This window comes from Pholcus phalangioides, unplaced genomic scaffold (genome assembly GCF_987345545.1).
Source record: "Pholcus phalangioides strain wild (caught in Gottingen) unplaced genomic scaffold, Ppha-v1.0 ptg000017l_1, whole genome shotgun sequence".
Lineage (NCBI taxonomy): Eukaryota > Metazoa > Arthropoda > Arachnida > Araneae > Pholcidae > Pholcus > Pholcus phalangioides.
Genome location: NW_028301610.1, coordinates 8,555,525 through 8,570,740, shown reverse-complemented (window position 1 = coordinate 8,570,740; position 15,216 = coordinate 8,555,525). Strand labels below are relative to the sequence as shown.

The 15,216-nt window shown below is 36.7% G+C and overlaps 2 protein-coding genes across 3 annotated transcripts in view; both read right to left on the bottom strand.

Annotated features, from left to right (window-relative positions):
- LOC149072207 (SEC14-like protein 4) overlaps positions 1–685 on the bottom strand; it is a 31,044-nt gene extending 30,359 nt beyond the window's left edge. Inside the window, exon 1 of one of the 2 annotated variants that reach the window (XM_089247431.1) lies at positions 498–685. The gene's annotated coding sequence lies outside the window, so the exon portion shown is untranslated. The remainder of the gene's footprint in view (positions 1–497) is intronic. The other variant, XM_089247429.1, reaches the window with a different exon arrangement.
- Positions 675–13,401, bottom strand: LOC149072206 (uncharacterized). The gene is made up of 2 exons (XM_089247432.1): positions 13,319–13,401; positions 675–2,739 (listed from the first exon to the last, which is right to left on the bottom strand). The coding sequence occupies exon 2, from the start codon at positions 2,723–2,725 to the stop codon at positions 1,607–1,609; it is 1,119 nt and encodes a 372-aa protein (XP_089103558.1). The 5' UTR covers positions 2,726–2,739; positions 13,319–13,401; the 3' UTR covers positions 675–1,606.
- Positions 13,402–15,216: the final 1,815 nt, after the last annotated feature.

Here is a 15,216-nt window from a genome sequence, read left to right as displayed (position 1 = left end):
TTAATAGATTTAGTAAATTCAGTAATAATCGAGAGATCCATAAAAAAAATATTGAAACTACTCATTAAAATTAATACAATTTAAATTGATAATTTCAATCAGCTCGATTAAAAAATCAAAAATTTAAATTTTCGATAAAAATTTAGAATATTAATTTTCTCAAAATTATAAGGAGAAAAAAACTGAATTTATGACATGAAAATACGCATCGATAATTTTCTATACGAAACTAAACAATGACGACTCGATATGTTCAACAATAGGCATTCTATGAAATTACAACGACGATCAAAACAATTAACATACATTAAAAGAAAAAAAAAAAGCATTCTTTGACATAATAAAAGTGAAACAGAAAATAAGCTGAAAACGTCTCAATTATCAATTATATAATTTAAAGAACTCACTGATTGGTAATAATATGTATATCAAACTAATTATTAAAAAAAAAAAAGCAACATTATGTGAAATAATTAGCAAAAACTTTTACAGCTTACGTTTGGTTTCCAGTTGATAGACGATAACAATTTAAAAAAAAAGTGCCCGCGGAGTTATCGGAAAGCAATAATTTATCACTGGTTATGACACTCTGGAAAACATAGTACTGTTGTTGTCAAATCTTCCATCTTATCTACTGATGCGTGCAGGGAAATCACATTTTAGGTAATCTGTGGGTACCGGAAGCATTATCACATCAGCATTACGGTGGTTCAAGGATTATTTGTTGACCCGACACGGGATCCAAGTGGTTTCATCTTCAGCACTTAACGCCATCTATTGCTGGTAGTCCTGACTAATATTGATCTTAGTCGCTGTGTTCGGATCAATCCCGATTTTTATTATTGATTTTCCGAGGTACGTGTTGCGTGCCATACTTGAAAATCCCCCAGTCTCGGATTTAACTTCATTATTTTTTAAGAAGTTTTTTATTACCGATACTCCATCTCGCGTGAGGGTGACGTCAATATAAACCTGCTAGTTTCTCGGTCCAATAAATACGCGAAATGATGAGATTTTTAAGAAAATTTATGCCGACACGTATGGACAAATCACAAAAAAAAAAAAATCAAGGTGCCAAAAAAAAAAAAAAAATTAGGCGCCAAAAAATTTTACTCGAAGAAAAAGGTCCAAAATAATGCTTCTTTTGACTTTTTATGGCATAGTGACCGTCATGTTGGCAAATATACTACTATAAATTCCAAACATTTTGTACTGTTCTCTGCCTGCAACTTATTAACTGAAGATAATAACTCCAGCCCTGAAGATAAAAAAACCATCCTAATTTCGAATCAACTCACATATTTACGGAATGCTTAACATTTTCTTGTATGGCTTTAATGTAACCACTCAGTTTTTTGAAAGGAGGAAAAATACAAAGTTTTTTTTTTTCATCATCTACTGTTATATAAAAATGTTTCCAGAATTCAATCTCACAAAGATGTCACAGTATTGCCGCAGTGAAGATGTAACACAATTAGTTCCTATGAAAGAAACATCAACAAACTGACATTTCGAAACCTCTGGACTAAATAATGATAAAAAAGTTAGAAATAATTTTTAAGGAAATGTTGCGATGACCTACAAAATAAATGGATTTAAAGTTCCCTTATACATTTGGATCTTTGGGGTTCTCATAATGACGCTTGGGTCTCCTTGGTTTCTCGAATGGCTTCTGTACTTCCATTTCTGAAATATCCCAATATTCCATTTTTTGTTCTTCCTCCTCCTCTTCTACTTGTTCTTCTTTAGGATTTTTCCTAGGACGACCTACTTTCTTCTTTTTCCGAACCCTACGTTTCTTTATCTTAGAGTTCATTACTTTATAAGCATCAGCAGATGTTGAAGGTGAATTAAGAGTCACATCACTTAAACGTCCAGAGATGGCATCTGAATCACTGCTATTTTCACAAAGCAATTCTTTTCTGCGGGTGTCAAATTTACTGCTACTTTCAGTGCCAAACTGCTTCATTTTGAGACCGGATCTTCGATTTCCAATACTGCTAGATGATGGGCCGGGAGTAGGATCATCAAATGTGTCGGTTTCTATCAGGTTCTGAAAATCTGATTTTATCGACAAATATTTGTTATCATCTAATTTCCATTCGATATCATACTTCTTGGAAAAAGAATTCATTTTTTTTTCGTATTCTTCATGCATATTGCTCAAACGATCAAAATCACTGCCCTGGATCAACTTAACTAGCGGTAGTTTATGTGATGCAAGTGTCTCTGATTTTTCAGATATAAGGTCCCAAGTCATGGTTGATTTAGGTCCCATCAGTTTATTAGATGCAACAAAGTGGAAAGATTTTAGTTCCATCAACTTCAGAATAACAAACAGAAGGTGCTTGATGCGATTTTCTCTAGAGTACTCATAGAGGTCTTTGATATCCAGCCATTGTTCTCTCACCAACCTAATCTTGCACTTTTGGTTCAGAGGCTGTTTAGTATATAATCCATACAATGCATATACGCCACCAGTTCGAGTATAAATTGGGAATGTTTTCTTAAGATAGCCAAGGGTTATAAAGAAACTTTCCTGTGTGAATTCAAATAGCTCATTCTCACTTTCTCTTCCCCAATAGATGAGAGAAAAATGTTTTTTCTTCCATATGTCCGAAAATATTTTATAGTCAAATGTCGACAGTTGGCTGTACTCTTCCAAGAGACTTACCAAATCAGGCCGGAAACCTTCTGCGATGTGTCGTATTCCAGAGAGATCCATATTAGTTTTTCCCCCTACAAAGAGAAATTCTACAGAGTTATGAAATTTAATGAAAGTTCTGTAAATATTAATTATGTTCAAGGCTAGTATTTTTGCCTGGGCAGAAACGGCAAAAATCAGCAAAAATGGTTAAATAAAAGAAAAAAAGTTGCACAATTCATATACACTCATGTCCATAAATTAAGGATAATGCCAGCTCCGGCAAATAAAGGTTCAGAAACAAAACAAACGTTACTTATTCATAAAGCCCATTTATTAAACAAAAGATAAAGAACAAAAACGATGGTGTATGTATGATACCATTCGTAAAAACTACGATTTTTGCTCCCTGGAGCAATTGCAAAAAATATCTCCTTTACAAAAATTTACTATTACATGGTTGGTATAATGGTTAATACATTGTATGTCTCCCATGCGATGAAATACAGTCCGTACAACGCCTAGGCATGCTGAGTATCAAATTAACGATCTGATCTTGGGAAGATCACTCCACTCAGCAAGCAATGCTCTCTGAAGTTCCGGTACACATGTAGGAGGTGGTATATGGGCTGCAACTGTCGGCCAAGCATGTCCCACACATGCTCTATCGGATTCAAGTCAGGTGAGAATGCTGGCCATTCCATACGGGTTATATCCTCAGATTCAAGGCATTCGTTTACGATGTTTGCTCGGTGAGGACGGGCGTTGTCATCCATAAACACAAATTCTGCGTCCATGGCACCCCTAAACAAACGTACATGTTGTTCCAGAACGATGTCAAGATAAATTTGGGCTTTCATGGTTCCGGTTTGAACATGCAGATCTGTTCTGGAACCCAGTATAATTCCACCCCAAACGAGCAATGCTGCACCACCGTAACAGGTGTCATTCAATGATGTTGTTTTGGTGGTAACGGGTACCTGGCATTCTCCATATGAAGGTTCGACGTGAATCAGACTGCAAGCTAAACCTGGACTCGTCGGATAACATCACACAAGCCCACTGTGACGATGTCCACATTGCATGTTCTCTACTCCAGGCTAATCGCTGCCGACAGTGAGTTGCCGTGAGAGGAACACATCTGACAGGCCTGCGAGCATATAGACCAATATCTCCCAAACGTCTGTACACGGTTTGCCTTGAAACTGTGTTACCCGTGGCTGCAGATAGCTGACGAGACAGGTCGGATGCTGTGCTCCGTCTGCTTCTTTTGGCAGTTACTGCCAAATACCGGTCTTCATTCGGCGTTGTAACTCGGGGGCGACCTGTACTGTAACGTCTACTGACATTTCCGTTATCTTGGAATCGTTGCCAAAGCCTAGAGATGACACTTTGGGCAATTCCAAGTTCCTCGGATACTTCCATCTGAGTACGCCCACATTCCAGGCGGCCGATAATTCTACCACGTAAAAAATAATCCACATGCGTCCTCTGTGTCATAACTATTCGCTTATGGCACTGAGCGCCTTACAGAACTCTTGTGAACAATTTCACTTCTTTGCCACCGTTCCTTATATACCCTCCTCTTACACTCTCGTCATTGTGACGTACTATCGGCATCATCTGGTGGCTTCCTGAAATTTGCATATCATTCTTGCAGGTGAGTGTGATAATTCTACAGGTGAAATTTTTACTTTAGATTTCGATTTCCGTGTGATTCTGAATTATCCTTAATTTATGGACATGAGTGTAATATAGGCTACAACTCAGATTCGAAATAATTATAAGAATAGTTTCATTTAAGGCTTGAAAAATTAAAAAAACATTTAGGCGTCAGCTGAATAATTTAGGAGCCAAGCATAGGCCTGCTTATTTTTGAGAAAATTGACCCAAAATAAAAAAATTTTTCTTTTGAATATTCAGTTACATGGTGACACCTTTCTATATTTATTGACACACATAAAGTTCGAAAATTTTGTGTTGTCTTCAGACAGCAAACATTTTTTTCTCACGAAAAACAGGTCAAAAATAATAATTGTGACTTTTCCAGGACATAGTGACTGCCTTCTGTATTGATAGATATGCCAACATAAATTCCAAAAAAGTTTGTATTGATGTGTGTTTTTGTGCTCAGATTCCCATTTATTTACACACAGAAAAATTTTATAGGCACCAATATTAATTCAGTCGCTATGGCGACCTGAAGATTGGGATTTGTCAAGACTTGTCAGACACATCTAATAACCATACATAGAAACCTTTGGGCACAATAAACATTCTTCAGTTGCAACAGCAACCTGGCACTTGATATTTATCAAGCTCTGATTTTATTATAAATTAATTATTTAGCATTGTTAATTACATATGTTTTCAACAGCTGGCTGATGCAAAGATGAAGATGAATTAAGGAAAGATAAAATTCAACTGCCCTTGTAGGGAATCGAACCCACATCCTCTCACTTGCGGGGTGAGCGCACTAGACTACAAAGGCAACGAACATCCCAATCTTTCCCTAGAGCTCGTGTGAACTGAACAGGACCGTAGTCTAGGGTGCTCACCCGGCAAGTAAGAGGAAGTGGGTTCGATTCCTCACAAGGGCAGTTGAATTTTCTCTTTCCTAAATTCATCCTCGCTTCAGCCCCTAAAGCAGAATGTTTTGCACTGTTCTGCAACGAGCCCTCGGCTGACTAGAAATGTTCAGCGGTAAAAATTCCTATAATGGTGTTTTCTGCACTTTTTCTTCCAGATTGTTCTGCGACATGCGTCGCAGATATCGGCATATTCTGCTTTGGGGGTATCAGCCAGCTGTTGAAAATCTTCGTATGGATAGCGAAGAGTGACATCATCCCCGGGCATTATTAATTAGCTTGGTTAAATAAAAGTGATTAACTTATCAGCCAAAGAAGTGAGGAAGGGGGCAGGGTCGATTTACACTGGGGCAAGTGGGGCATTTTACCCTGGGCCTCAAAATTTAAAAACAAAAGAAACAAACATGAGTTCACTAAAAATCTGACCCAGAGATGCTGCTGCCCAGGTTATTCGAAAAATTTGGGTCCTTTTTGAGTGAAAGTGGGTCCCTCTCAAAAAAAAATTATGCCCCACATAATTCACTGGTATCTCTGAATTTTCTTCCAGCATGCCCCAGGTCTGATCACCTGCTTATATTTCTTCGTTGAGACTGAGCGGTGGGCCATGCTCTGGGTAGGAGAAGGTATTTGTGTGTGAATCAAGTAATTCATTTCTAAAAACATGTTCTATCCAAAGGTTCATTTACTTTCATTGTCTACTAGTAGGAAAAGCTTGCAAAGAAGCTCATTAGCACTGAGAATTCAACGTATGGAATTCCGCATATGTAATAAATCTAAAACAAATATACAGTTGATCCCGCTTATAACGTTTCTCCCATTTAAAATGTTTTTCCACTTAGTACAACTTATTTTCGTGGTCCTAAATATAAGTAATTCTCATTAAGATTTCCCGTTTAAAGTGTTCTCCTATTTACAACATTTTCATGACGGTTTTTTGAAAAACGTTATAAGAAGGATCCACTTTAATTAACAGTTGGAGGCACAAATTTATATATTTACTAATAAATCAGTCTATAAATTCCCTTCCGATTGATTTTACATTTCGTTAAAAAATATTAGCATTTTCAATATTTTCTGATCAAATTTAAAGTAAATTCGATTCTCTCTCTCTCTCAGACACTTATCTTCTGATTCCCTATTCATACTTTGGTTTTCCTGGTAAAATGATTTTATTTTCTCACCCTAATGGTCCACCACTCTGATCTGTCGCCATTTAACGCCACATATTTTCACACCAGAATATGGGAGCTAAGTCGGATTTGTGTTGGAGAAACTTACCTATAATCTTGGCTCGGGGAGGGGGGGGGGTGGTTAGAGTCCCCCCCCCTTTGTGTATGACAATGGTAGGTGGTGCCATCTATCTAGCGCCGCAACTAAATACTTTCTCAAACGGGCAAGCACACATTTTGGCACACCCATGTAATGTATAAGAAGCAGTTATAAAGGGAGAATTTGGTGCCTCCCTCTAGTCCAGAGCCCGGGACACTAGACGAGCCTGTGCCTCCACCTTCCCAGTTGCGGCCCTGCATCTATCCTCCAAACTGGTAATGCGTGCATTTGAAGTTTAATGTATACATATTTGTGTTGTAGGTCTGTGTGATCGCCGTGGCACAACCAGAAGTTTTTTCAAAGGATTAGCCAACTCGAAATTTGAAAACCCTAGAAAATCACATTTTTAGCCGATCACCATTGCGCAATCGCGGGTTCCAAACCCGGATTTTCACCAAAAGCAAAATTTGGGGGGGGGGGGGGGTTGTAAGGGGCCTCTTCCCCCCGAAGACCAAAAATTAAAAATATTTTTGTAGAGAACTAGAATATTGGAATAAAATAATTTTATATAAATAAACACTGGAAAATAATTTAAAATTGTTTTCCAGTGTTAGTGACCCAAAATTTCTGTGTAGAAGTAGACCCTTGTGCCCTCCAAAAGCCGATTCTGCGTACACACCGTTTGCGAAACGGTGACTACCACATAGCAGCTAGATGATGTGGATATGCTGTGGATATTCAAGGTCGAGTTTTTACAGATTCGGTTTTTTCTCCACGATGTCGGGAAAGTTTTACAATTTGAACGAGCATTCAAATCCTTCACGATTAAAAAAAAAAAAAAAATGTGCATTCGCAATATTGTAGGATCAAGGCGAATTTACGCCGCATGGACTTCAAAATTTGACAATTACACGGCCTCTCATTCTAGCCTCTTATCTTATTCAACAACTCGCGTGTATATCAATACAACACAGTGTACAAAGTAGTAAAACTACTTTTCAAAGTCGCGCGATCATGATACATGGTAAAAAGAATAAAAAAAGAAAGGAAAAAAGTTGGGGAGGTTTTTTTTCTCTACTGTTTTCTTCTTAGAACTAGGAAAGGACGAGTGAAAAAATTTTTTATGCGTCTTTTTCCGAAATTCCGGGGATTTGACGCGTTATAGCACGTCAATGGCATCTCTGATTGGCAAAAAAAATGTCCAAAAGCATAATGAGAAGTTGTCAAGAGTGAAACGGAGTCTTTGGATGTCTTTTTTGAAAAAGGAAAAAACACATCCCCAAAAAGGTATGATAATAATATGGCCCTTAAAAGGAAAAAATGATGATAAAAAAAACAATAACAAAACAGCATTCTTAGACTAAATAAGGGATCGAGATTGAAAATAAAACATCCTTAGAACACATACGAGATTGAAAATAATAAAAAAACAGGTCTCTTTTAAATAATACAACGGTCAGGGTAGAGTGACCAGATGAGATGCCTGCAAAATCGGGACAAATCCCAGAATTGGGATGGGGGCCATGGTTGTCAGACGTCCTGTATATACAGGATTGAAGGCCATATGTCATGAAGGGTGAGATGCATTACATAATATACTAATAAATTACTGGGGGGTGGGGCTGAGTACTCATAGTCTCATATTATGTGTCTATGCGAACAGTCGACCTTCTGTTTGAAAACTTACTACATGTAATTTGTTCCAGAAGTTTGTTTGTAAACCGAATTCTTGCAGAAATAGTTTTTTTCCCCATAGGAATCAATCCAAAACTGATTAATTTGTTTCAGGGACTCTGAATATTTTTAATGTGAACTTTCACAAAAGTGCTTTCCACTCATGTAAAGCTGATTGAAATCATTAGATTAACACTGAAAACTCTTTTCCCAATAAGAGACATTCCCAATTTTATGAGATAACGGGCTCATATTCCATATCCTAATGCATCGACACACTATGGGTGTCGAAATGCATTAGGAATTTTTTAGTATTTCTTGGTATTTATCTTATTCATTGATAATTTTTTGAGAACCATGTCTGGTTTCTTTAATAGTGTGAAACCTCTCTTTTGCTCACACCGGCGTGACAAAAACATCGTCCATAAAAGAGGGGTGTTTGTTAAGAGGGGTTCTACTGTATCATCTATAATCTCAGTGTCAAAGTTCTCTAAATTTCTGCCCGTAAAGCAATCTGGCCACAATTCCTTCAAAACTGAATTCATATTTCCATAAGTCACTTGCTGCCAATCAATATAATCAATAAGTGTACTGTCATATGAATAAGAGTTATCAGTAATGTAGTATTAACATGGGAAAAACATAATAGTGAAATAACAAATTACTAGCATAATAGCTAAAAGTTAAATAATAAAAATATTGAAAATAATTCTATTTCATTGCATAAACAAAAACTGGAACAGATAGGCGTCCCGAAAGATTTTTTTAGGACAGGGTGAAAAATAGTGAAAAACTGGGACATCTGGCCACCCTAGATCAAGGCAAAAAAAAGCTCTCTGTATTTAGTAAAAGACATGAATGTGGCATTGAAATTATAGTACACAAAAAGTTGATTAAACTAGAAATATGAAATGTGTACAACCTGAGAGACTCAATATATTGTCCCCTGCATGCCAGAAGCACGAATGTGCAAATTCCCCCCCCCCTTTTTTTAATCAGCTGATTGGATACTTCATTTTGCCTGAAACGTAAATTTGTATCCCTATCGAAACACACATTACAAACCATTTTAAGAAAATAACTTCCATGGAGTAACATGAGTAGAGTTCAAAAGTCACTTTCTACATTCTTCTTTTTCAAGGGCATTGCACATTCATGCTTCTGGCATGAAGGGGACAATATGTAATCCTGAGAATAAATTCCAAATGCAATATTCCAACAAAAAAAACTGAATGCCACATACTGGGAAAATGGTATACTGTACAATACAATGTATATAATGAACAAAAAAAGTTCCGAAATGTATGTGTGTGCTAAATGACTCAATTCAAATACCATGCTGAAGCCTATTATAATTACTAGCGAACTGTAAAAATGATGTCACCATCAGACGATAACCAATACAAAAAAGGAAATGGCAACCCAGAAGCCAAAGGATAGTAATAATAGCCAGCAGAAAAAAAAACCAACAGAAGAAAATGGCTGATCATCACCGACCAGGAAGAAAAGCACCAACAGGCTGGAAAGGAAGTCGCCAAAGAAAAAAGGGATTATACTACAGCTGCTCCCTACTACTTTACCGCATACCTACTCAGGTCATATTGTCATACAGCAATTTACGACCAATCGAGTTGGGGCAGACATCTCTCTCTAGAGGAAGTCGTCATTCTTCTGTTCTCGTTTGGGAAGATGGGACTTCCGGTGAGTGTCTTGATAATTAGGAGTCATTCAAGTATTACGTCAGCATCAATGGGGGAGGGAGGGTGTGGATGATGCTTACGTCAACAACCACCCTTTATGAAAATAATAAATATTCTTAACGGCATCTTACCCTGTGTGCCAAAAACGAGAAAAACCTTTCACTAGTTTGTGGGCACCTGAAGTAACATTCTCCCTATTGATAAGTCCCCTACAGAGCAACTTTACTGATCTCTACATGTTTCGCGGATCCAAGTGATCTGGAAATGTGTCTAGGCCGCTCAAGTGCTCTGGAGAACTGCACCACGCATCACTCAAGTGATCTGTAATTATACTGCGGATCACTTAAGTAATCTGGGAATGTGCCATGGGTAACTTGAGTGATGTAGAACCACACTGGGGGCCACTTAAGTGCTCTAAAACTGTACCACATGTCACTCAAGAGATCTCTAAATGTGCTGGAACTGTGTTGCAGGTCACTTAAGTGATCTGTGAATATAGGCCTGTAGCCAGAAATTTCATTCAGGGGGGACCAAAGCGATAGAACAATAGATTTGGCACCCCCGCTATGGCCTTGTGTGAATGTGTCACTTAGTTCATTTTTACGAAATTAGGTATGATAGGTATATGTATAATAGGCCTACATTTCGCCTGTGGGCCAAGTCGTTAGTCTTCAAATACCATCAAAATTAACAGAAAATTATAATAGCACACATATAAAGGTAGTTTCTTTCAAAATTTTAATTTTTTTTCAAAGATATTTTTTTTGCATTAAAAAATAAATTTTTGATCATCTGGGACGTACGAGCCAACACCTCCTAGAGATAGAAGGCCTCTGCAGTGTTTGCCATAAACGTCATTCAGACTACCTAGCAAGTTTGCCACACAGCATCGTATTTTGTTTCTTCTTATTTTGGCGTCAAATCTTCCTGATTGCCTCACAAAAGCCACATAGTGATTGGCTGTGGGGCATAGAAATCGCAAATTCTGAGCTGGATCATTTCTTTTCTTCACAACATTGATACTGGCACGAGCAGGGAATTTTTTTCCCCTGAATATTTTGAGGGAAAATAGACTACTTACTGCCGTCACAAGCAGAGTGCGGAGGCCTTCTATCTCTAGGAGGTGCTGTACGAGTCCCTCTATGCCCTCTCCCACATACGTCTCTGATCTCACCAATATGGCTTAGAAGGGCAGAGCTGACAAAAGTTTGCTGACGGGGGGTGTCAGTTTCACTGATGGGGGAGGTGGAAGGGATTCAGAAAATGGCTGGAAATTTCTGCTGATGTAATACTTGAACGGCCCCTTAGTCGTAAACCAAAGTTCCACTGTACAGCCAAATCACAGCTAATAGCTAATGTTTGTGGCATGAGTAATGTAATTATTCTAAGACTGCACCCCTTGTAATGTATTGCACCCTAACAGATGCAAATCTTTGATTTTTTAAGACTGCACTGAACTAACATTCAACTTCAGTATTAGTGAGAAATAGGCTACCTTAAGACTAGAAGGACCACGGCGATCATTTTGATCACTTTCGACTCATTAGATTTTCATGATGAACCAGATTATTTAGAAAGTTGAAATTTCACGACTTTCCCTAAAAATACTTAAACTGTCACGCTACGCTGTCCAACTATCATCAATTAAAAAAAAAATCAGCAGAGTTATTTTTAGTTATACCTAGAAGGACCATCAATGGTTAATTTGACCAGTTATGTTGTAGCCACTTTTATACCCATGCATAGCAAATATTTCATCGAATCGTGGCATCAAATTTCGTAGGCTAATCGAAAGCATGCATCCTTAATGATAAACTAATTACAAAATAAAAATACTAATATGGCCAAAAATATAGTGATACAAATCATTGAAAACTAGTAGAAATTTGAGAATGTGATGATTTTTACTTCATCAACATCAATACTTACTGAAATACTGAAGTGGAATAATAGTACCTGGGTAGGTACAGGGCCGCAACTAGATGCTGGGTCACCTGGGGCAAACGCACATTTTGACGCCCCCTTGTAATGTTGAAGGAGAGGTTTTCAGAATGAAATTTGCGCCCCCTCGGGTCTAACGCCCGGGGCACGAGACCTGCCTGCTCCCCCCTAGTTGTGGCGCTGGGTAAGTATAATAGAAGATTGAAAAGAAATTTCATGGGATTCATAAGAGACCCCTTTATATGAAATTCCTTTGACGTGTTTACACATAAAGACATAAAATTGTGTTTTCTGGGTAAAAAAAGGGAAAATATTCATCAATATGTTCAATGCATTGAAATATACGTTCTTAAAGTGAGAAACTTCTTTTGAAATAGTTGAATTTCACAACGAAACGAAGTATAAACGAAGTATAGCTTGAAAGCATTCTGAGTGCATATAATTCATTTGCCAGTGTGCATTTTCCACAAAACTTGATGTAGCCTCAAGAATTGTAGATTCGTAGTAAAAAGATGAATTTAAAATGTAGATTTGTAGAAAAAATAAAACTGTTAATTTCCTTTTTGATGAAATTATCTAAAAAGTTTAGACACACTTATTTGTGTAGGAATCAGAATTTTGCTAACAACAGCAAGTGCTACTGTACCAGGGAAAGACAAGGATGTCATGCCCTACTATGCAATAGCAAAACAAGCAACAAACTTTCACTGCATAAAAAAATCTGTGCAGAAATGTGTTTCTAATGTAATGAAGATATTGAAAAATGTAGAAAGCATGATGCGTGAATACAATTGCAATTATAATGTTTAGACTGTATAAATATTTTATCAGCTATGCAACAAGGAACTTTTGGGTAGGTATTATCCTCTTCAAACCTGAGCTAAAACTGACTACTAAAAATTTTACCGATGGATTTGTGTTCATTATATGTCAAAATGCCATTTAAAAAAGGAAAAAAAATAATTAATTTAATTACTTAATTGATTAGTTAGGTACCCTTATGGATACCTCAAGTCTTAACTTGAAAAAGAGCCGTTAAAAAATATGTACAAATATGTATATCTGTAGAGTGAAGAGGTGAAAAATAAATTTTTTATTTGGAAAACTCGTTTTTATATTCTATTGCGAATCTATAATCATATCTACTCGTACATTGAAGTGTAAAATTAAAAAAAAAAAAAACACTTGTTATCGGTCCTTCCAGTGTCAAATCCGGGTAATTAATGGGATTAGTAATGTACAGAATAATGTACACCCTACACCACTGCCATGGGCTTTTATACTGAATTTAGAGAAGCTTTACATACCTAATGTTAATATATACAATAATATAATACAATGTTAATCTTGTAGAACCAGTGACATTAAGAGGGCAAAACAAGAACCAATATTAAAGGTAAACTCAACAAAACAATGAGACCGAGAAGTACTATGCAATAAAAGAAATATATCACCAAGCAGTACAGAGTAATACAATTAAAATAATGAAGATAATTACACACCGTGTGAATGAAACTCCAATAAACTCAAATTACTGTCCAAACACACATTTTACTATCTAGAACTTTGAAGAAAAGCACATTTTTTGACAGCAAGTGTTGCCAAAGGTAGTAAAGCTTACTAATCGTAAACAATGATATATAATTGTGACCATCCGTCCCGTTTTAATTTGACAGTTCTATTTTTTTCCATGTTTTTCTCGCGTCCATTGGAGTATGGAGTAGGCTGACCAATTTTCGCGAGAAAAATACGGAAAATTGGGATCCCAAAAATGAGAAAATACAACCAACCCTTGGTTTACGAATGTCTCAGTTTACGAACAACAAAAAATGATTCTATCATGAATCTATTCATTGTAAACTTTAACTTGTATAGTTTTATCTTAAAATGACTGGGGACAAATAAATTATGTTACGTTTTGTTATTCGTTTTACGAAATATCTCGGATTACGAACACGAAAAACAGCCTAAATGATGAAGGAAGCAGCATATTTCAGAAGTCTCAAATTTTAATTTTTTCCGACAGAATTTCGCTGAAGATGTATATTTAATCAGAGTAAAATTCCCGCTTCCAAATACAGGTCCTCCGTGGATCAGCAGGTCATTTCAAATTTTATGAAACTCTGAAGAAAGAAATTTTTTTATAATTGTTTTGCAATAATATCTGACGCAGAACTAACAGTCAGTAACTTCTGGAAATATTATTTCATCATCCTACATTGAATAGTTCTTATTTACAAATCTTGGCAGCAAGTGTCAAACCATCAATTCAATTTGGTTTGAAATATATTTGTGGTCTGGAATCATTTTAATTCGGTTTGCATTTCATCTAATTCGAATTATGGTAATTTTTTCAGCGTTGGTTTAGTTCATAGTCTCCCAAAATTTTTGTTCCATCGCCCCCTTCATCAGAAATTTTTTCCTCTCATCGCCCCCAACTCAAGTAAACCCATACAAATACAAATACAAATAAAATATATTTGTATTTGTATTTTGGGTCCCAGGGACGGATTTATCCATTTTACATTGACTAATATGGGAAAAAATTATTTCGGTTTGCGAACAATTCGGTTTACAATAGGAACTACTGGAATGAAATTAAGTTAGTAAACCGAGGGTTGACTGTTCATAACTTTAGTCAATTATCGTCAAAAGATGATGCCAAAGGTTAAGACAGTTGCTAATTATCACAGAAGTCAATGAAAGAACGACCAATGGTGGGAAATGAAGCATTACTGCAAATTCCAGTTGATTAAAATGAATTCCATGAAATAACACGTTCAACATGACAAATACATGGGAGATGAATATTCTTTTTAATAGTTGCAATTATTCATAACATAATTTATGCGTTAAAAATAATTCCAATCGTTGATTTAAAAAAAGAATGAAAATTCAAGTTAGCTTCGTTGCAAATACTTGAAGAAACATGACAATTTTCAAAAAATGTCGGGATGGGCGAAATTACGTGAAAATATGGGAATGTACCCCCACGTGTGGCCCAAATAATGGTCACGTAATTACAGGACGTATGGTCACATGGACATATGGACTACAAATGTTTTAATGTTTTTTTTCATGAATAGAAAAATTAAAAAAACTTCTATTTGTGTGTATGTGTGCATAGCAGCAAGGTCGCAACTAGATGTTGGGTCAGCCGGGGCAAGAGCGCATTTTGGTTCCCTCATGTAATGCTGAAGGAGGGGTTGATAATGAAATCTACGCCCCCTCTGGTTCGGCGCCCGGAGCACCAGACCCGCCTTCACTCCCGTAGTTACGGCCCTGCATAGCAGTGCTTCATTCACCCGCGATTTCTCAATTTTTCAGTGATTTCAGTCAGAATCGACAATTTTGCTTACCTTTGGTATAATTTTCAGCGATAAAAATGACAATTTCCTGT

What these genes read in the sequence shown, in the direction of transcription:
- LOC149072206 (XM_089247432.1), bottom strand. Translation starts at nt 2,725, where the DNA reads ATGGATCTCTCTGGAATACGACACATCGCAGAAGGTTTCCGGCCTGAT.